At 28.6% G+C, this 24,415-nt stretch overlaps 2 protein-coding genes across 5 annotated transcripts; one reads left to right on the top strand and one right to left on the bottom strand.

Moving 5' to 3' along the window:
- Positions 1 to 2,077: 2,077 nt before the first annotated feature.
- LOC100160144 (CG1943-like) lies at positions 2,078 to 21,383 on the top strand. 4 transcript variants are annotated; one of them, XM_008186103.3, is made up of 4 exons: positions 16,778 to 16,924; positions 17,288 to 17,365; positions 18,524 to 18,705; positions 20,546 to 21,062. In XM_008186103.3, exons 1-4 carry the CDS (start codon positions 16,914 to 16,916, stop codon positions 20,692 to 20,694), a joined length of 420 nt encoding a protein of 139 aa, XP_008184325.1. In that variant the 5' UTR covers positions 16,778 to 16,913; the 3' UTR covers positions 20,695 to 21,062.
- On the bottom strand, positions 21,060 to 23,219 carry LOC103309784 (beta-1,3-galactosyltransferase 5). The gene has a single exon (XM_008186110.2). The coding sequence runs from the start codon at positions 22,623 to 22,625 to the stop codon at positions 21,495 to 21,497; it is 1,131 nt and encodes a 376-aa protein (XP_008184332.1). The 5' UTR covers positions 22,626 to 23,219; the 3' UTR covers positions 21,060 to 21,494.
- Positions 23,220 to 24,415: the final 1,196 nt, after the last annotated feature.

Here is a 24,415-nt window from a genome sequence, read left to right as displayed (position 1 = left end):
ACTAGGAAATTCCATAACATACAAATTTCAGAAAACAGATGCATAATTTGGTATTGCATTGCTTACAAAAAGAATATTTTATACCTAAAGTAGCTAAAAGTTATAAAATTAATTATAATACATTTTTCTTTGATTAAATTTGGTTAAAAATATGCTCACCAACTGAAAACCAGTCCTTGTGATGTGCTTTTTGATAATTTAGTTCCAAATTTCAAATTGCTTCTTATAGCAGTTTAAAATTACACTCCGCAAATAAACTACGTTTTTAACTAATTCAATAAGACTACAATCGAGTATCATAGGTAGTATACCTACCTAATCTAACCACACTATACATTTTAAGCAATTCGATAATTTCAAAAATTATGTAAATAGTTATTTAAGGCTGCTGAAAGCTGATCGATTTTTGACATCCGACCCTTGGAACGATTTTAGTTTAGCAAATTTCCGATTTTTAAAATTTTTTTTTTTTTTAAATGTGTATTTAAAGGTGCTTTTGAAGTTTGTAAAAGAAAAAAACCCAGACAAACTTCGTTTTTAAGTTATTAATGAAAAACTAAATTTTTTTCGTACATAACGCGCATTTTTAAAAAAAAATACTTAGAATTGAATATCGCTCGGACAAAAAAATCGAAAATATCCCCCGATTTGCTAATCGTATGTAAAACCACTTTGGGCAGGCCTCGGAATTAAACAAAGTTGTTAAAAAGCACTTAATATGCTAGCGTTGCCACTCGCTCGCTGCGCTGCGCTCGGACAAAAATATCGAAAAAACACCAAACACGAGTAGTGTTGCGCAAATGCGTGTATACGTAAAATCGCAAGCTTTGGGTGGCTATAACTTCCAAAATAATGGTTTCCACCAAAAAATTCAAACAGTTTCGAAATCATCATTAAAACCCACACATTTTTAAAAAATTTAAAAAATATTCAATTCTAAGTAATTTTTCTTAAAAAATGCGTGTAACGAAAAAATTTAGTTTTTGAAGTTTTTTTTACCAATAACTTCAAAACGAAGTTTGTCCGGGCTTTTTTTACATTCTTATAAAGCACCCTAAATACATATTTTTGAAAAAAAAAATTTGAAAATTCGATAGGTTGTTAAGCCAGAATTATGCCACTAAATTCCCTAATTCTACATGAAAGCTGTTTAAAATTTTCTATTTTTGAAAAAACAATAACAGTTTAAACAGAAAAGTACGTTTAATGGCCTATCTGCAACGCCTTACAATTGAATATTGCCTTTGAAATGCATTAAAAATAAATTATATTCATCGTAACTATATGACGCATTTGCATAGATATTTATAAATCATTATAAATGTTTACGTTCGGCAATAGAAACAACACAGTTTTAAAAAGTGATTTTCTATTTTTTTTTTGTTTTTCCCAATTAATATCAACAAATGCATTGGCATTTTTACGCTTAAATTACCCAAATACGCTAAAAAAAAAGAGAATACGTTAATAAACTGAAAGTAAAAGTTTCACCTTTAAAGTATCTGTTTTATGAAACAAATTATGTACTGGGAAGTTGGAATGGTACTAGACAGTGCTCGAATTGGGAAAAATTAAGTAGAGGAGCTCAATCTAACGATTTAAAAACTGCGTTCCAAGGGAGCAATTATTCAACACAGACTATTCAAAAAATAGTAGGGGTACGCAAAAAAAAAATAAAAATAGTAGGGGAGCTCCGTCCCCCTGCGCACCCCCCCAATTCGAGCACTGGTACTAGAGGCAAGAAATAATTCACTTTGTTTCGAAATCCCGCCCTAATGATAACAGTTTACCGCCATACGAAGTATTTGAATTTGTATTATTCAAAGACATTGTAGTAGCATACATTTTTATGTCTTGTCGATTGGACATTTTAATAGTTATTTTTATTTGATTTTTTTGACGAAGTATTACCTATTAATCGTCATTGATAATTTTAAAATAATACTTACCGAATTTTTATAAAACAATAATAAATATTTAATTAAATAACACACTGATCCGTTACTCACCGATGGTGCTGTTATCAACGTGGTGACGGACGAGGGCGAATTATGCCGATGGGCGATGGCCAATGGTCGTTCAGTTGATACTATTCGTTAATATTTCCGTTCGTTGCCCTACCAGTCCGACGTCCGGTCACAGTTCCATATTATTAAACGTTTTATTTGTTACCGAAAACTTCTGTTGACTCTAATTGCAACCGCATTTCTTTGAAAATTCCAAAAAGAACTTAAAATGACTTCCACAAATTTCAACGTTGGCATCGGTGATATCAGAAGGAACACCAGCAAGTAAGTTTGAGCTAAATCACGTTGTTTTGTCCATACGCGTTTACGTATGATATTATTACGTCTTGTACTCATGAAAAACATGAGCTGTATGAATATTTTGATGTTGTAATAATATTACTGTATAGTTTAAGTTTACTGTAATACGACGCTAAGTAAATTTACTCGTTCGTCGGTCACTTCTCATTGGATTTATCTGTACACTTTGTTAGGGCGGTGTTTTCCCGCTAAAAAGTAGAACAAAGGATACTAATATATTATGTACGACGATATTTTTACGATCGATATCCACAATATTATAGTTACACTCAGCCACTCTAATTAATAGTAATTACCTAACAACCAACCAAATATACGTATCGTTTGTTGTTTTTACTTGACCTAAGTATATAACTCGATGTTTGTCTAATATTATTATATGTATATAAATTGTAAACGATTTTTCCAATTAAACTAGATAATATTTATTATTTTTATAGATTAAATTGTATAGGTAGTTTGAACATTTTGTTGCCTAATTTATAGGTAGGTACTATTGTATTTGTAATAAATAACTTTTTTAATTTAATTACTATTAATGATTAGGAACCGGATGCAGTATAAGTGTATAATAGATACAATTCTCAGAAATATAAAAAAAAATACCAATCTTTGATTGATTATCTATCTCTGTTATTCTGTGTTTATTTAATTTGTTTAAACATGTTATTAAAGCAACTCTATTATTCTTGAGTGGCGCTTGATGGCAGTCAGAATTACTAACTCAGAAAAAAAGTCTGGATTTATTATTATTTATAAAATAAGTCTGACCGAAGTTATAATTTATATTTTGTTCCTATAAATAATGATTACAATTAAAAATTATTAATATCTTCTTTCAATTCCATTTTCCAGTTTAATGAGTATATTGCCATTGATTATAAATAAATCAACGATTTTAAGATAATGATGATCAGTAAATTAATGATATTATTTCTATGAGATAGATAACAACTAGTTTTTTTACCTTATTGTATTTTACTTTTTGGTCAAGTTTTATTTTTGATGTTATCTTTTACTGAATCATTTTCATATCTTTATTTGTTACTTCTTTACCTTCTATAACCTATCTATATAGGTAATACTCTAAAATTCAGAACCATAGCTATTGCGAAGATAATTTTTAGTTACTATCCGAGGAAACGATTATAAAAAATCGGGGTCAAGTGAATAACCTAACTTAGGGCATTAGCCAACACATCCAAATTGTATATAAAATACCCTACATTTAAACTAATATAGAAATATAATTAAATTGGGAATTTCGAAAATGGCTCATATCTGAAAATTAAAATTTTTCAAGAAACAAAAATATGTTTTTCTTTTTAATTTTGTTTTTTATTGTAAGTACCAATTTTTTTTTCTAAAATTACCGACTATTACTTAATGTTATTCCTACGTAATATAATATTCTTGAAGTGAAATGTTATTGGAAAAGTATGATTCATTAAGTTTTCCGAGATGAGTCCTTTTTAAAATTTACACGAGGACTATAGTAATTTAAAATTGAAAAAAAAATGTTTTTTTTCATCACAATAGAAAACAGATATGAGCCTTTTCGCTCATAAAATATCTGTCAATATGTGTAAATAAAAAAAAAAAATAAAAAAAAATCTATTTTGATCAAAACTCGAGATGGGCCCGAAAAAGTCTAATAAAACTAATACCAATTTATTATATAAACACTCTAATAAATTTTTTCCATCTCCCATTTATTTGAACCATTTTTCACTCCTACATTTTTTACCTTAAATTATCATCCCTATTTTCAACTGAATTTATTTATTTTTTTTGTATAATCTATTCATAAATAATATATCAATAGTTTATAATGTATTAATGTATAATATTGAAGTTAATAAAAATATATATAGAGGTATTAACTTGAATTTTATGTTTTAAATTTGTATGGAAAGTAGTTACTATGGTTACCAGGCATTACTCTGTATTTTAAACAAAATAATTCAATAGTATGTCTGTAGTAGTGAATAGGTTAATATTGCCACATCTATTCTCTTTTCTGAGCATAGGCAGGTCTTAAAGTCGGAAAAAATTACAGGGATGACCAATGGCTTCATATAGTTTTAAGAGCTCTGTATAATATAATTGTATGTATAATGTCTAATGTTTATGTAATTTATAAACAGTGATAGTGTAAGCATACTCATCCCACTTTTAACCCTAGTTAAAGGGGATGCTTAAAGGGTACTTACGCGTTATCTTGACTACCTTGGGTGCACAACCATGTTATATCGACTACCAAAATATTTCCAAGACTACCTATTATCATCAACCATGTTATCTCGACTACCACAATTTAGTTACCACAAGTTATAATAAAGTTATAATAAACAATATAGGTAATATGTTATAAATTATAATGATAAAACCCGTGATAAAAATTGTTTACGTTTTTACGGTTATAAAAATTATTACAAAATAATGTATAAGTACTTAAAAAAAATCTGGTAAAAATATATTAATAATATAATATAATCCAATACTCTTCCTTCGCTCGACTTCAATCCAAAATTTAAAACTTTAACAACACTACTCCAGGAGAACAATCTAGTCATCTCCGATTTATTAACTATTTCTCCTCCATTAACTCCCTAATGGACAAATCTCAACGTAGCAAACACCAAACTCTCCATATTAAAAAAAAAGACACTCCTCCTTCAATCTATAAACAAGAATATTTCCTCATAATACAAAACATAAAATACGAAAAAATATACACGGATGCATCCAAAAGCCATATCGGGGTTGGGGCTGCAGTTGTTTGGAATAACATGGAATTCATGTACAAACTTCCTAGCGCCTGCTAACGCAAATTGCACAGCTTCCTTTTCTGAAGATGGCAAATAAAAAAATTCATGTTGGCTAGTCGCAGCGTATGTACTATACAGTAAATAATAACTTACGGACGTAATAAGGATGGCTGTCGACTGACTGACGACATAAATACCTGGTCTGATGGCAAGATACATCGATAGTAAATTGTACATCGAAAACAAAATTAAATTGTCAATTACGATGATACAGATTACAACGCGGGAATGTACATTTTTAAATAGAATCTAACAGGTAGTCTTGGAAATATTTGGGTAGTTGATATAACACGGGTGTTCTCACAGGTAGTCTTGGAAATACTTGGGTAGTCGAGATAACACGTAAGTACCGCTTAAAGTATAGGCTTAAAGGTTCTATAAATACAGGTTATAAAATAAACATTGATAATTGGTCTATTAAACATGCATCTTAAACATCAATAGATATTAGATAATTAGAAAAAAATATTTTTATAGGTAGGTACAAGAGCAAGTATCAGTTAAAACATGATTTTTAGTATTTTAATAAATAGTTATAAAATGTCGCTTACCTCCATAGAAAAATATTTTTAGTTAATTTATTTTACATTATAAAATATCTATTAGTTAAATAAGTAAGTAGGTACTTGAAGTGTTGTACTTGTATTAAAATGTAATATAATATAATAAATACTAAATACACTACTTTATCTATATTCGAGTCTATATTATAATATATTGTAGATTGTAGTATAAAGCCATTGATTATTCCTTACTAATAACTTATATAGTATTTAATTTATTAAAAAATCATCATAATATTCAAAAATAATTGTGTGCGAAGTTATGTGTACCTACTATATATGGGCACATTTTAAAATGTTGTTAGGATTCCCTAAAACTTATATTAGAGGTATCTAACATATAAATTGAATAAAGATTACCATAATTACTTAAATACAATAATATAATATTATGGTTTATAGAATTTAATTAAATTGTTTTTTTTTTTAGATGTTTTAAATATTTAATTTAATAATTAATAATACAAATGGATGATTTCTATCATATTTCCTCTTAAAGAAAAATTTATAAATATTAGATAGTTACTACTTTATATTATAATGTATACACTATAGGTATATATATTAATCAAATAATTAATAAACCCAAACTTTAAATTTAATAATTGATTGCTTTAAAAACAATTTAATTGAGATTTTGAGACAAGTACTATAATATTGTAACTTCAAAAAATGTTATATACCTAGATACTTACTACTTTTAATAACTTTGTTTTATTTATGTAATTAGGTTCCTAATATTGATAATATTGTATTAAAATATTTGTATTATAATCAAATTGTATCAATACAATTTTAGTTTTTATAATAATAATATGCAGTATTCTGAGTAGCATTATTTTGTGTATTAAAAGTTGAAGCTAATTTATTAATTTTTTTTTATTAGAATTGTTTTTTACACATTTTAATTTGATGTGTAAACATTTTTATTTGAATTTCAGTACACTATTAATATTTCTATCTTTGAAACAAAAATTAGAAATTGACGGGGAAATTGATAATTAAAATAATTAGAAAGTACTTAAATGATAATTGATAATGTATCTAATATTCATATAGTCCAACTAATTTAAAATTCTTGTTTTTTTTTTTAGTCTGTTAAGTTAAATTACTTAGGTCAATGTACCTCTAAAGTACTTATTACCTTATCCCCCCCTCCCAAAAAAAAAAAAAAAAAACAAGCCTTTTTAAAGGAGAGCTGCAAATTATTGTTATTACTAAACAAAGTATAATGTAGATAGTACTTATATGTTATAGTATTGATTTAATTGATTGGTACATTTTGAATGTGTAATTTGATATTTTTGTGATAAGGTACATATTATATAATATAATTTTTAATATTTGTAAAACTACCTCACAAAATGGGAATAAAAAGCTATTTTTAAACAGTTAAATATTTTTATCTGAATGTAATTATTTTCAAGATTTTTAAATACCTACCATTATGACTAAAGTAAGAAGTTTTAAACATTTTTTCTTTAAATATTAAATAATTCTTTAATATAAAAATAGTTACAAAAAACTTAAAAATGTAGTTAAGAAAACCTAGCATTATGATGTTTTATAATGATATGTATTCAAAATGCATATAGTTACTGATACTGCTTTCCATTAATTATCGATCTGTCATTGTCTGTCGATGTATTTTTATATGTACTGCAGTACGTAGTACTAGATTGAGACAGATCCGTAAAAGTAATTTTATTTTAGTTTCAATTTATAATCAAATGTTTTCTATAGGCAACGCCCTTCCTGAATATCTGTTATACCTAATCACAAACCCTTAAGTGCTTATTGTTTAGAATACTATATTAACAAATAATAATTGAAGATTATTAGGAGTGGTATAGAAGTTAAATTTAATAAGCGTTTGTTTTTGTTAGAAATATAATTGTAACGCAATATGTTTTATGAAAGTCTATTAAAATGAAATGAAACCTTTAATTTTAATAGTCTACTGTTTAATTTAATACTTGAACCGTCATAATGGTAAAACATCTTCCAACTTGATTGTTAAGAAAAAAAATATAGACTATTATTATCGTTGATAAAATGTAAACATGAGTCTGAGAAAAATATCGTTTATGATTACAAAAACGTTTATTGTAAATAAATTGTTGTTTTTTTCTGAAAAATATAAATAAATACATAATAAGTAATAATATAATTGACTAACTTATAATTTAAATTATATTCAGCGATGATGTATTTTTAGAGTGTATATTATGGCAAATTAGTTAAAACTCAAAAAATTGATTCACATTTTATGGTGATAACGGTTTATTAGTTATTTATTTATTTTATTTGCTTAAAAATAATTACAATTATGTTAATCCTAAGTACTCGACATTTTCAAGAATAAAAATACGATACGTATCTGTTCGTTTTGCCGCACGTCAAGTACGTCATTCACTTCTTGAACACTTGATATTGTACCGAATTACCTATACTACAATATAAAAATATTGATAATTCCTTCTTTTATTTTTACTATGCGTAAGTAAGTATTCTAAATATTTATTTATAAAACGATTTTATATATAAAAAATAAAGAATGTATCAGTTATTTTTATAATATAGTCCTCCATTGTAGGCATTATTTAAGCTATTTTATTATGTAGAGTATTTATAATAAAGTAATAATAATATTTTTTTTTGTTTTAATATAAACACATAAAAATTAAATAATGTTGATATTAATGTTGTTTTCAATAATATTTTATACATACTTATAACTTATAGTTAGAAAATTATTATAGCTTATAGTAGCTTAAAGTATTATTAAAGTAGCTTATAGTTAGAAAAAAGTGTAATAGTTGGTAAAATCTTTTTTGTATGTCCGTTTTAATTTTTATCGCAGATAACATGCTAATGCTAAGTTTGCCACAATCGGGTTAATGTCCTTAATACACGTATCGTAAACCAAAAATGACCATTCACAGATTCAATGTAATAATATTTTTTGTTCTTTGTATAACGAAAACCGTTACCAGTCACTAGTCAGAGTACGTTGTAATATATCTAAGGCACATTGTGTACCATTAAAAAGAGATAATGAAAATGCACTCATCATCATGGGAAACATTATGAACCATGGATAATGGTCTGTTGTCCAGGCAAAAGGGTTTCATAATGATCATACTGGAGCTGGACATTGGAATGCCCAGTGGTTTTCCGTTGGGCGTATATAGTAATTTTTAAAAAGAAAATAACTTTCGAAACTCAAGAGTTCAATGTTTACAGCAGGTTTTTTTATTTCATTTACTACTTCAACCTTTAAAGTACTTGATAACAATACAAATTATTTCATATTAAAATTGAATGTGCTTCTTACGAATTCACGTAGAAATGTTAGTAGTAAATAATATAATATGGTTGTTAATGACTAATGTTAAACTTTTGTAGTGTATAACAAAACTAAATGTTATGTAGGTAGTAAGGTAGCTAGATAATTATATTAATCTTGTATAGTTGTAACTTTTAAGTTATTTAGTTGTGTCTTAAACTTTATATTTTCGAGACGGTTAAAAAAATGTCGTACTTTACTAATATAAAAATAAATAAAAATAACATCATAGTTAGTATAGATTAAACATTTCAAGAAATGCATTATTTGTAGATTTCAAATTTTTATTTCTCCCCTCCATATTTAGAGGCCGATGGCATTATATTATGTTATGTGTACTGGGTGTTGAGGACAAAAGAGTAAATATGATGACCGTTCCGGTTTGGATTTGATTGTTCCGCTGCGGTTTTGTGTTATATAATAATGTTCTATTAAAACGAACAGAAGACGCATCTAACGAAAAATGTTAGGCAAAATTAAAACAATCAACAGAATCATCGAACTGTGATGTTAATCACGGCGATTATAAATGTGGGATTAAGGTGCATAAACGAATACATGTAGCTAATTATAAATAAAAAGTAGACCATTCTCAAAGATCGGATCGTGAAGCACGTATTCATTAAAACTTAGAAAGTCAAAGGATTTTAAACTGTTGCACGCAAAAAGATAAGATTACAGTTGTCAAACGCTTAACCACTGTATTGGATTTCGAGGATCAGAACGAATTAATACAGATACTTTTTTAATTGGATTTACATTTTAAATTGCTGTTGTGAACTTGTAATTTTACCGCAATCGTATATAAATGGCGTTTTGAAATTGTTGAATAATTTGCTTTAGACAATGTCAAAAGAGTAGTTTCCTTTTTCAGTTACTTTTGATCTTGAAGTAGTATTTTACTGTAATTTAATAAGATACCGTTAACTGCAATACATGTAGAAAATAGCCTATCAACAAGAAGGAACAATGGCCGCAGTCAAGGCTATAAAACAAAACATCTTAAAAAGTATCGAATCGTCTTTAAGAAATCCGGATATAACCTACATAATATTATTATTAATAATAAGTGCACGATCTTCTATAATCTTGGTATAAACTGTTCATGCACCAGTAATTATTTTCGTTACTTAAAGAACTTTTAATCATATACCTATAGGCTATAATATATTGTTTTAATAACATATTATTTAACAAAAGCAATTAAAACTTAAATAAATATGTTTAATAAGTTAATCTCAGTTAACTACAGATATAAAATAACAGATAGTGGCAGGTGACTAGTTTAAAATAGTCGACGGACCGTATCTTGTTTATGGAGAGCTTGTCATCCATCGATAATTTGTAATTTTTAGATAGGTTGAAAATGTACGGATAGATCCGGTCGGTACCCATATTGTATATAGTGTAAAGTATTGACCACAGACCTTGAATTCATATTGTCGTCTTCAAAAAAAATATTATATTTAAAAGTTTTGAGGTTAAATGAACATAAACAAATAATTATTACAAGTTTTAAATATATTGAACAAATTTTTTTTTACCAAAAGGAAAGTATAAATTATTTTAAATATTGGAACCCGATCAATTAGTTGTATACCCTCATAATCGTATATCCTTACTCATTTGTTCGTATTTGTATTTATTGTTGGAATTCTGAAATTTGTTTATGTACCTATTATAAGTATTTTAAATATTTCAGAAGTCAAACAATAAATATCAACACATGACTAATGCTGAAGAATAAACAATCAGATGAATTAATTCAGTTTACATTTGTAAAATAATTTATAGCCTTTTAGTAAAATCGTAATTGTTCAATAACTATAATCTTGTAACAATATTTTTTTTATGTTAATATTAAATACAATCTTTTCAATATAATAGTTGTTTTGAAGGCAGGTGTTTAAAAATACCCATCCTTAAGCGTATTTAATATTTTTATAGCTTACAATTTAAATAGTAAAAACCCATGTATTAATATTTTATTTAAGACAGCAATATTTTAAATTGTGGATTACAGATTTAGCATTACTGATTAATATGAATTAAACGCATTAAATGTAAACAGTTGATTAAACCTTCTAATATTTTCATATTATTGTCTTGCTGATAATGTTACCTAGGTTATTATGTCCAGGTGTAATCAAAAAACTACTTCCTCTTATTTAAATGAGTATTTTGTTTTTGTATGACATAATGTATCATAATATAATATCATTTATAAAAACTTGAAATACATTTTTCCAAAAATGTTGTAATCTAACCTATTGTTGTCATTTATATTTCATATTCTATATTTTGTAAATATATCAATTTAATTCGTGCTCAACGAATTGGTGGTGTCTAAGTTGCAAAACAAACCTTAAAACTGTTATTTGTGTAGGTACAATGAAATTGTTAAAAGTGCTTAAATTACGTGAAACTGTTTTCTGATTCTTCGCAGACATTTCCGTCTCATATTGCTATTTAGACAGTTATACTGATTCTTTTGGTGAATACTAAAACAGTGTAAATCCGGTGTGGCGTGTATAGTGTTTATTGTATACGTAGCCTTTCAATAAGGAGAACGAAGAGTGGGTTTGTGTTAGGAAGTGTTGGATCCGTCTTTTTTGGTCGGTAGGTCCGCGTCCGCCATAGAAGTGTATCGTTGCATGCAGTCTGTCGGCGATTTACTCGTAACCACGATACCACCGTAGCACACTAGGAAAACAAGAGTGCCCTACACCAGCGCAGTCGTGCATTGTCAGTATTCCTCGTTTGACGTGTCCCTTGTGTTCTGTTCAAGTCTCTCATTAACTGGACTATGGCTACTTATGCATCTTACAGACACATTGAATTGGACAATATAGGATGTGGAAAAAAAAAGTAATTATATAACTCAGTATAAATGTAATATTTATTTATTAAAAAAATAATAAGTATTTATTTTTAGTTCATACCTTTTTGAGTTTTATAAATTCGTTTTAAGCAATTTATTATTATTAAATTATTTTATGGCATTATTATGTCGTTCTTTTGTTTGACACGTTTTTATATTTTAAATTCAAATTTATATAAACAAAAACTCTCAGTAATATTATTTAAATCTATAAAACATTTCATGAAAATATATCTTTTTCTTTAACGTTCATTGTTTTGAGTTATAACTTATAGATATTGAAAATAATTTTTCTAATTTTTGGTAATTCGTCAACAAAATACTAATATATTTACCGTGAATTTATATAAAAGTCTTGGTTATTATTCATTATCGATAACTATTATTTAGTAAGTATTTACTATTTACTAATGCGTTAGTAAAAAATAATATTTAAATTATAAATTTTCTTCTAACCCTTATCAAATATGCTAATTGTGCATAATTTGTACAGATTGTATATAATATTGTGTAAAATAAAAAAAAAAATGATATATACTAAATAAAAATACATAATATAAAATGTAAATTATTTTCTAAATCTAGTTCTTATAGTTGTTACTAAATAAAATTGCATTATAGATAAATTATATATTAATAATAAATACATTTTTAGTTTTAATTTACAGTAAAAACTTGTAATTAAAAAAATTTCAAATAAATACGATTTATACTTAATTGAGTTAAATACCTAACGTGTTTTAATTTAACAATTATAATAATAGTTGAATAGAGTTATTAAATTCGTAAGAAATTTTTGTAAGCTAAAATTTTAATTAGGGTTAGGTATTATTTTATGTATGACTATGGCTTGTTTAATAACTATAATATTGTGTACTTATTATTATTCATTACTCAAGTTAATTTTTCTGTGATTACTATATCAGTAAGTAGTAGTACGGTATTATCTTTTTACGAAAATTGTAAGCTTATTTCTAGGTACTTGTAATTTAAAAATACTTCAACGGAACGATAGACACTATAAACTAAAAAAAATTGTATTTTAATTAAGTAAAACACGTTTACTTAATTAATATTACTGATATCTATGTATTTTTAATTTTTTCTTAAATCTAATAAATATATTTATATTATAATTATATAATATAAATTCGTTAATCTATAAATATTACGAAGAGTGAGAAGTGACTTAGAAAAATAAGCTACTCATTAGTGATATTTAAATTGTATTATATTATCATGCAGTTTATAATATTATTATCAATAGGTATACAAACATTATTATAATATACTTTTTTGTACAGAATGGTGTCCCAAATCTTATAATTTGTATTATAAATTATTATTCTTTTGATTTATGATACGTAGAACTGTAGGAGGTAATATGCCTGAAATTGAATGTTTGTGAGAGTTAAATTTTGAGTTTTTCTTTCCCATACATTAACAGTAGATTATCATATTCAAAAGAGTTATTTTACTATTCAATACTATCAATATTAACCATGAAGTATTTTCATTTAATTTGCTTCACTTTCATTCAGTATAGTGATTGTTCAGAAAGAATATATATTTTTCTTGAGAATTTGAACTATTTAGTTTTCCATCAAACTATAAAAGTATTACAATGTACGTCATAAAAATGTAATTTACGTTGGTATGGTATTGTGCATGCGAATAATAATGCACGGAAAGTATACATCAATTTAGTAAACGATGACTACATAAGTAGTGAGTTGGTGTCTGGTACAGATATAAAATGTCAATGTGTATCACATTTTTATTTTCTGTTCTAAAATATATTCATATTATTTCGGTACCTGGCAATTACTGCATTCAACTATAAATTAAATGGGTTATTATTATTTATTCTATTATGTTTATGTTATATCCGAAATGATGATCCCAGGGGTAGAATTGTAGAAAGGTGTGCTAGTTACGGTATTGTAACTCATTTGAATTTCCTATGTGCACGGTCCACCGAACGTCATAGATGTTCACTGTAATCATCATACTACATAGTGGCACGTGACTTCCTACGGGAATATTTTCGGATAAATAAAAACGGTTCATTGAGTTTTTGAAATTATTTTTAAACAATGTTGTGTTACACTTTCATAGAGGAAATGTTTGATCTATTGTAGGTTGTCATCCGTTACCCATGCTATATAGTATTCTGGAATCGACATTAGTATTCTGCTTTATTATTATCATGACCACCCTATGTGTTATAGCCTATAGGATATACCAAAATAAATCGTGATAGGGGGAAAGTACATATTTATATTCTTACGTATTTTAGTCATCATAACCTTCATTGCGAAATAAAATTCAGCTATTTAATCAATATTGAACGCTTTCGAACGATAATATTAATCCTAGGCTTCGAATAACATTATATCCATGAACCAAATGTAATTGAGCATAATATTGTTTTTAGTTAATTAAACTTTCCCTATTTGTTTGTGACCCCAATAATCCATTAGGAAATTAATAAAGTAAACATCTGCATTTTCTCATTTTAAATTACATACCTACCACGTTTTTTTTTTTTTTTAATTTACATTATTAGGTTCATATTATATTGATAACAAAATAAAAACGTTATTGAGTTAAGGTTATGTATGTAGAAGATTTATTAGTATTTTGTGTGTCAGTATTACATTTTAGTAGGTATACCACCCAGGAATGAAGACTTCGTGCTTGATCGAATTTTTATGGGACCCACCAGGTTAATAATATAATGACTAGTAAACTATGTAATATTATGAAATTTCATACGTAAATAGAAAAACTAGTTCATAATGCCTAATGGTTTTTTTTATTATTAAATTACTACTTAGAGACTATAGACCAATAATGTACAACGTACATGAATCCGTAGACCACGCGGTTACCCTCTTATCGTTTTGTACTATTCCTTATTCAGTATCCGTTACTACGTAATCGCTTTGGGATCTAAAATAGTTTTATTGTACAAAATATGTACTCAAGTCAAGTTCTGTTTCGTCTTGAACCATGGCTTCGGTGTAATATGCTAACCGAACGTTGACCCTTGTCCTGTTATATAGTAAATACATAACAAATTACCCTCGCAATGGCGAACTCTGGCTTTTACTATGTTAATGTCGGTTTTAAACACGCATCAAGCATAAAAGATATAAATTAACTATGTTGCTTGAGAAATATTCATGTTTTATATTTATATATATCTGCTTTTACTTATTAAGATAATAGACTAAAATATATAACAGAAGTAGTTATGTGTTCAATTGACAATTCAGTATATTATTCTTTTGGTGTATAACATAAGAAATAAAAATTTAAATTAAGTACAATATTTGTATGTTTAGTTTTCTATTTATCATAAAATAACAAATATGTTGCGGTTATTTCATTTTGTAATTGTATGCCGGCGTGTAATCGGAGTTTTACGATTGGAACTCTGTGTCAACTATTGAAATGTTTATCGATAATTTTGCAAATCTTTTATTAAAAGTAAAATAGCTTTCAACGTTCAAAACAAATAATTTTATTGCAAACTAGTTAATCATTACTCCTTGTATAGCGTGAGTCATATAATCTGAAATGTGATTACTCCGTGTATAATATATTATATAATTTAGGGAGAACCCTTAACACGAGGGTGAAAAAATGACTGTGTCTGCGTCAAAACGCAATTTTATTCTTTGCAAGATTTTATGGGGTCTAAAGTTATTAAGTATTTTAATATGTGTGTCGACTGTAAAGGAAGGAAATGGGAATGACAAAGAAAATATTGGACATGCAGTAAATTTCGATACTGTTATAACTTATATTGCATTTTTATTATATTGACAATGTCAATGAACGTAAACCAAACATAGCCAATCTATTATAGAGGCGTTTATTATTCTAAAGTTGTTCTAAAACTTTTTGATGCCAATGAATAGAGAATCCCTCTAGCTATATTTGTAATCGGATGTTCTTTCCGTTGTCGTATACATACTGTATTTATTAAAATTATTAATTCTGGTTATGAAATAAAAAAACGTGCTTAAAATCAATCGCTCATGAAACTTCCATTAAAAATAACGGTTGTTACGAAATGAATCGTTCGACATTTGGGATTATTGAGGGTCGATCCCCTGTAACAAAATCTATTTAAAGTCAATCAAAATTTTTTTACGATTATTCTTTATCAATTATTATTTAATATATTATAAGACAATTAATGTTTAATACAACTTTTAATTTCATTATAAGAATAAAAATATCAAACTCAATAAGTGTAGATAATTATTGTTTTCAACATTTGAAAATGAAATATAATATCAAATTATTATAGCCAACTTTATAATGTATTATTAATGTATATACCTAATAGGTACTTAATACGTTTTATACGTGTAAAGGAACGTTTCTGATTTCAATGTATCTATGTATATTATTTTAAATGTCAGCTAAATTATTTCAGCAACATTGATTTCTTTACGTGTATACTTGCATAATATATTCTATTATTCTAATTTAATAGTTTAACTTTAACTTGTATAGTTGTATATTATTCCTAAAGTCTTAATGGACTAATATTATTTTAACTAATACACAGTTAATGGAACTCTAATAATATGGATTGTATATTATTATTCATAAAACTGTATTTTTATACAGTATTAATATAATAAATTATAACTGTATTTTTAATAACGAATTTACTACTTAGTTAAAATAATTTATTGTTACTGATCACTGTGAGTCCTTATTTTATTAAAACGTTTAAAATAAAATAAAAGAGCACATTTTATATTTTCATTGTGGCTGTACTGGTTTATAACACAGTTACACCTACACATACAATTCAAGGTAGATATTTTTATCTAATATTTTAATATAAAACTCTCGATACTCGGTACAAGTTCTTCATTTTACGTAAGGTGCTAGTCAAGATTTGGTTATTCATTTGTTTGTTGATATTCGTCGGAAATGAGTTTAAGGTATATTATTTTAATTTTGATTACCTACCTATATATTATAGTATTATACACCATTTTTTTTTATTCTTAAAATATTTATACATTACATTTTAATTAGAATATTTATAACATAAAAAAAACCGTAATTTTAATTGTAATTTTCATTTTCATTTCATCAATAAAGAAATTTGTGTAGGATGATCATTCTTAGATATTCCAAATAAGGCGAGGTCATTCAAATATCGTCCAGTTTTCTTTGTCTACCCACTTTTATTAGTTGTGCTACATTTAAAAAAATCGCCCTATTTTCCATCATGGCAATCGATTTCCTTAAGTTTTATTTCTTTATATAAATAAAAATAATATGTCTAAATTATCTATTAGAGAAAATAGGACGCCTCCTGGAGGAGTTTGTCATGATCTTTGGGGTGCCGAGTTCGTAGGATCTCCGTGTCATAATAGGCAAGTAAAACACTCGAAAAGTGTACACAATATTCTAAATTAATAATATAATTTAACAATATTAAAATAATATTATAATCCTCATATTGTTAAAACTTAATAGGCGGCGCGGTGACGTTAAAGTTAATTTAAATTAAAAACATTAAAATGTTCGTTAAATGTTAATAATTATTAACTTAATTTAACTAGTGCTTGAAAGTTGAAACTAATTAAATCTGGCTTATTTATTTATTTATTTATAACACTCTGCTTTTGAGGTTTCAACTTCCTGAAACAATGTTTTAATGTATGAATATCAATGGTTTTGTATGCTTAATAAGCATTAACAAATAGGTACCTATTAACTAATTTCTTTAACATAGGTTATTACTTATTAGTTATTATTTCTATTTAGTATTTACTATATATTATTATATGGTGTATAATATGCAATATGCATGTACGCACCAAGGCATCAAAAACTGTACCCTGAACATTTTTGATTGTTATTTATTACTTTATCTTAGATTGTTTAACAATAAATTATTACTATATTAATAAATATTAATGATATTACTATACGTCTTGAAGGTACCTAGGTGGCAGGTATTTATTGAATTCTTAAAAATAATTTGTTTTAAATAAAATCACAACTTTTTACTTATTTACAGGTAGTTAATACATAATTAAGCTGTACATACTAATTTAATTACACGCTATCACTACACATATATGCTTCCCACATAAAAATACCCATGTTTTGATCTATATTTGATTATTTATTACCATATGGTAAGTAAAACGCCTTATGAATCCTTGAAAATTTTCAAGTGGTGACCTGCTATTATGATAAGTTCTTATTAATAATGAGTATATCATAAAATAGAAATATCAATTTGTTAAAATAACTGAAGTACCTACATTAATTTATTGATTTGTTGTTAAACAATAAATTATTTATTATATTTTCATGTCTACAAAAGTTAATAACATTTTATTTTAATCATTGGATTAAAATAAATTGGACTTGAGGTTGTTGTCACAATTAACTATATTAATATAACATCAAATATTATAAATGTCTTAAATATTCATTATATTATATTGTATTAAATTTAAATGCAATACTAAGCATAATTTATATGTAAAGTAAATTAATAAAAATAATTTTTTTTTAAGAGTCTTGAAACCACCAGGTGGTGGAAGTAGTGACATATTTGGAGTGACATCATGTGATGAAGTTAATCCACATAAACGTGGTACAAATCAGAAGAATCTCCAAAGCTCTATTATTTTGGGTGGTCAAACACCAAAACATAGTGATGGTACAGTTGCAGCCAACGGAAACTCTGATAAACCTGGTAATTTGAATATTAAAAGTTTGTTCTATGTATACTTGTAATTATTATATTTATAATATAATTATAATTATAATACTTACATACAAGTAGTCTAAAAATATTTTAATTGAATAAGTTATACTTATAGCTAATGATATTAATGTTGAATCTCAAATTGCTATTGATAGTAAGGTTGAGTATAAAGTTGCTAATGATAATAATGTTGAGTCTCAAATTGTAAAAGAAAATATTGAGAAAACTATATCTGAAACTCCAAATGATAAAGGTAAGATTAACGCATGATTGTCTACCTATTTTATTCTAGTTTGTTGTGCCTTAGATACATTAAAACATACCATATGGTTACATATTATTATTTTAATTTATAGCTTTACTTTTTTTTTACATAAATTATGCATTTCAATCACAGTAAGTAATTCCAATATCTATCTAATAATCATTCAATATATTTCCTAAGCTGTTAAAATGTAAAAAGTATTTTAGTTAAATCTTCTTAATGATATAATTGATAAAAATTGGAATTACATGTTTATTAACAACCAATTACCCAGTTATAACATATTATATGCATAACCTAATATTTCTGCTTTTATTTTTTTTTATCTATAAGATAATGTTAAATAACAATCATTAAAATGCATTATGAATTTTATATAGTTTATTACAAAAGACTTAGGTTAAATTTCATTATTTTAATTTTATTACATGACTGGTTTGTTGGATTTAAATTATAATATCACTTAAATGTCATCTCTTATGGTTCAATTTATTTTAACTAAGTATTTAGTAGTGATGGGCACTACCGAATAGTTTCTACAATCGATTGTCATTCGGTAGTTTAAAAAAACAACCGAGTGATTTTCGACTGAATAGATATTATTAACCATCGACTTTTTTGAAAAATTATCGAGTAATACACTCGATAGTCTTACACCGACTAGTTTTAACTACCGATAGATTTCATTAGGTAGTAAATAGTAATACACATTTAGACGTCTGGTACCAACTAGTTTTGACTATCGAGTTAAAAAAAAAAAAACAATCGAGTGATTTTTCGATATTATCGACCGAATTCGATAGTTGATAAAATAATCGAATAATTAGATAGTTTAAAACAACCGGATAGTTCGATAGTGCCCATCACTAGTATTTAGTGTATGCTTTTAATCATTAATCCAGTCATATTTTTTTGCTTGCTTCTAGTTATTAGTTAATCACATTATTTATAATATTTTAAACTTAAATGTATATATTATTATTTATTAATTGTTAATAATACACGTTTAAATATTCTGCATCTTATTAAATAGAACATTAAATGTTAACAAATTTTGTTTAATTATGCAAATTATCTACTTAATTGCCTTTAAGTATACAATAGTGTACACCTTTTTCTGCATACTTAATAATTTGATTCTGCTTGCTACTTTTATGTTTGTCTACTGGATATTTGCTTGAAGCTTTTAACTTTGAATCTGCTACTTCCAATAAAACTAATTGTCAAAGATGGACTTATAAGAAAAAAGGTATGTTATCAATTTATAGCAAACAAAATATTGAACATTGAACTGTTGTAATTAAATATGGTGTTATATGCCTACCATATTATAATATAAAATGGGAAAATGTTTTTAATGATTTTATAAACGCGTGTTACATGTTATTTTTAAGTATATATAATTTCTTGTATGATAATTTATCTGAATATTATGTAATCAATTATTAAATACCTGTATATATAATGTATGTATAATAAATTATGTTTAATTTATAAACTATGTACATTGAATAAAATTAGGTTTTGTACATAGTGTTAATTTGATGTGCATTTATGTTTTAGATGGTAATCCAGTAACTGGAGAAGGTTATGAAGCTCCTAAGGTAACAGCTACACCAGCTCAGCATGTTTCTGCTCAATCAGAACCAGCTCCAGAACAAAAGAAGGCAAGCCGTGTGCCACCAGGTGGATACAGTTCTGGGTTATGGTAATTGCTGAACCAGGAAGACCAACAAAATTTTGTCACAATTTATACATCGCTTTGTATTTCTATGATATATTGATGACCTTTGATCACATTTCATCAATAAAAAACTTATTTATGGTATATAAGAAAATGACTTTCAGTGTATAATATTACAATTGTCATTATTTTAAAACTACCCTGCATTTTATTCATTCTCAAATTATTTGATTATTTTTTTGTAATGTTGTGAATTGATTTATTCCTAAAAAAAAAAATTCTTTTTTATACACAATAAAATACTATATTTATTAATGATTTTAGTATGAGATATTAGTTGATTAAAACTAACATAACCTAAGTGTCTTAAATAAATAAATAATTTATTTCTCATAACAATTGTATATTTATTTATAAAAATTAATTTAAACAAAACATTACTATAGTAAAATAGAACCAAATTAAAATATTACTATAATGAACAAATTATTACTACCAATATTAAGTCAAATAATTTTTATAAAAATAAAATAAACAACAAAATGTACAAAAAAGGAACTTAATTTATTTCTACCATAAATGTAGAAGAAAAACACACTGTCTCGATTAGTCTGTAATAAATACATTGTTAAATATTATCACATGAAAAATATTATGAAATATTTGATTTATAAAATGATGAATCACTTTCAATATATTATTAATTATAATATGCAATTAATAGTTTTTTGTTTGAACCGATTTTGCTTGATCGGCTCATATTATATTAAAATATTAAATCCACACAAGAAATATGTATATAACAAGTATATAATAATATGTAGATTGTTAATTCCAATTCAATATTTCGATTGACGGTCTTCCCATCCTCGTATCTAGTGGTTGTTTCTTTTTCCACAAATCCAGACAGTTGTGATGGAGTTTTGACTTGCGAAACACATCGCAGGAAGAGTTGGTAGCCTTACAACGTGTAAGCTGTTCGGCGTACCGCTGGAGCAATGTGTCGTCGTCGCCGGTGGGTGCTGCCAGAAAGTCGCACCGCTGTCGCTTGTGTACGCAACAGTGTATCGGTCCCGGGTCGGTCTCGAAGTCGGGTCTCAGGTCTGTGAACGCGAGTCCTGCGCGTTCGGCGAGTATGCCCGTCACGTACAGATCGTCGATCCAAAAGTATTTTTCGTGCTCACCGATCGCCCGCAGCAGACGCGGGACGGACGCCGCCCTGGCCGCGTACAGCCAACCGGACAGGAACGGCGGGTACGCGTCACCCGCAAACTCGGCGCGGCTCACGTACCACTTGTTGCTCTCGTCCCTTATGGGTTTCGCGGCGATCACGCACCCGGCCAGATCGCGGTTGTCGGCCCGTCCCAGCACGGCGTTCAGCTTGAACACGTTCACCGCGATGTCGTCGTCCATCTTGACCATGTAGTCGGACCGCGGGCATCGTTTCGCGAACCACGTCAGGCCCATCGTGTGTTTGTACGTCAGGTTCCTGTACGCCTCCCGGAAGTTGCCCTGCACCACGTCTCCGTGCCGGGACGACTCCCGGAGCAGCCGGGCCTGCAGGTCGCCGTCACGGTCGCCTGATGACGGCAATCCGACCATGAACACATGACGGAATCCAAGCCGGTCGAGCACCGTCCGCGGATAGGACTGGCGGATAGCCCGGCGACGCTCGAAGTGGCCCACATGGCTGTGGACCACTATGGGAGTGTGGCGTCGCGGCCCTTCGCACGCGCCGCTGTCGATGACGTACTCGAAGCCATTAAGGTCCAACAACGGACGTCGCCGCCGGCCATCTGTGGTGGAGGTGGTGAGCATCGGTGACGGTCCGGGGCGCATCGGCGCGCTCCGCCGGGTGTCGCGGTCTGCGGAAAACGCGTCAAACAGCACCAGGAACGACGTGCTGACGGCGAGAAACATGAAGATTTCGTACCTCCACGACGGCGGCCGCGGCGCCATCGTCCGCCGTCACCGTCGGTGCGGCTGCTGCTGCTACGGGTCGGTGCACCGGCGCCGGTGGTGTCCGCGGTCCGCCATCGACGCGGCGCTCGTTGACGATAACGATATTATTTTTTGTTTTCCGCGTCACGTAAACGATAATCATACAATAACATTGTAATATTGTATACACGTCGCACTTCCAAGCGAGCGCGTCGATGCCGACTCAGATTTATACAGATTTTCTGTATAATCGCCGCAGCGCGTTTACTTCGCGTCATTGGAATCTCGTGAGCGACCCGTGTGTTGGTTTTCTGCGACATATTAAACATATTATTTAAAACAGCTTTCACTTAGCTAAAGACTGGAAACCCCTCCTCCCTGCCCCCCCTCACAGCCTACGCCGTTCGTTGTGTTGTTTCTAATATGTGGAGGGGGACCGGGACGTGATCGGCTGTCGACCAATACTCTCGAACCGTGTCTCGGTTCACTCGAACGTTCAAAATTAGATTCATTCGATATCATTATATCAAATGCTTATATTTTTAGTTTTTAGGTTTAGAGTAATATAATTTAGTATGTAGGTAAACGCCATAAAAAAAAAAAGAATAATATTTCAAATGTATTTATAATGGTATATCTCAATACCCCTGGGTATATTGTATATAAAATATAAATATGTGGCTTCTGTTGGAAGTCGGAACACAGTCCATGCATATCCGTTGTAATTGACCCCTAATTTTTTAGTTCCTCTGTGCGGTCGACGATAATAATCGTGGTAGGTACGTAGTACTCACGCCTTACACAGTATAATATGTCAAACATAATATTATATCTCCAAAAAAATAGTCACATGGCGTAAGGCGATCAGGTGTCCTTGGAAGCCAGGTGCAAAGCTTCGGATGATTCATTTTGAATAACCCTGTATTTAATATGTATAACACAGCAGACGGCCGCTGCAGCGACAATGAAAACAAAGTCGACCGGAAAAACTTACGAAATTATCTCATAAAACACCCACTGCAACGGGTAATCTAGCGCTCCGTAGGTGTGTGGTGACATGCTGTTCTGTCCGCAGCAGGAAAACGTGGAATATTTGTTTCGTAACACCACCGCAGTGACTGTGTGGCGATACAAAATTAACAAACTTCATTTTTTAAATGCGAAAACTAACATTTAAAAAAAAAAATAATGTTACAAAAACTGTCAAATAAATAAATGATCTACAGTAAAAACAGGGTTGTGATTCTCATAAGTTGTAAAAATAATAAGTTTGTATCGCCATAATATATGATACTCCTTAGCCCTTATTAGAATTTAGATGGTTTCATGTCTTTAACTATTTGATATTTGAAATATCAAGGGTGGTTCTCATTTGAAAAAAAGAAGTTTGTAATCGCTACAGCCACCCCTCTCACCACATACGGCCATATCATAGACCAATAGTTACCACTTGGCACTTACCACAATAGTACAAAGGGCAATACCAGGTTTTCAGGTTTGCACTTTAACTTCTACCCTAACACATTGCCCATAATGGACAAGAGCCGCCGGGTTTAACCCCGATATGTTTTATAAGTCGGTGATTGGTCGTAGGAAAATGGTTGCCATAAGTTGTTTTCTTAGCGTCCGCTGCAGTGTTATGAACATTCCAAAAAATGAACGTTTAAACGCCACCCCAATCGTTTTTTACACCATATTTAAAATTAAAATGATGAATGAGCTAATAGCTAATAATTTTTATCTATACGATCTAGGTACCCATAGTATTTATGTGGTGTTGAAATGGAATCAAAGACATAGGCATACGC

Source organism: Acyrthosiphon pisum, chromosome A2 (assembly GCF_005508785.2).
Source record: "Acyrthosiphon pisum isolate AL4f chromosome A2, pea_aphid_22Mar2018_4r6ur, whole genome shotgun sequence".
In the NCBI taxonomy this organism is placed as follows: domain Eukaryota; kingdom Metazoa; phylum Arthropoda; class Insecta; order Hemiptera; family Aphididae; genus Acyrthosiphon; species Acyrthosiphon pisum.
The sequence above is the reverse complement of the archived record's forward strand: the minus strand, read 5'-3'. Positions and strand labels throughout refer to the sequence as shown.

What these genes read in the sequence shown, in the direction of transcription:
- LOC100160144 (XM_008186103.3), top strand. An exon ending in GGATCTCCGTGTCATAATAG is followed by an intron (nt 17,366 to 18,523) that starts GCAAGTAAAACA and finishes TTTTTTTTTAAG; the next exon opens with AGTCTTGAAACCACCAGGTG. An exon ending in CGGAAACTCTGATAAACCTG is followed by an intron (nt 18,706 to 20,545) that starts GTAATTTGAATA and finishes TTTATGTTTTAG; the next exon opens with ATGGTAATCCAGTAACTGGA.
- LOC103309784 (XM_008186110.2), bottom strand. Translation starts at nt 22,625, where the DNA reads ATGGCGCCGCGGCCGCCGTCGTGGAGGTACGAAATCTTCATGTTTCTC.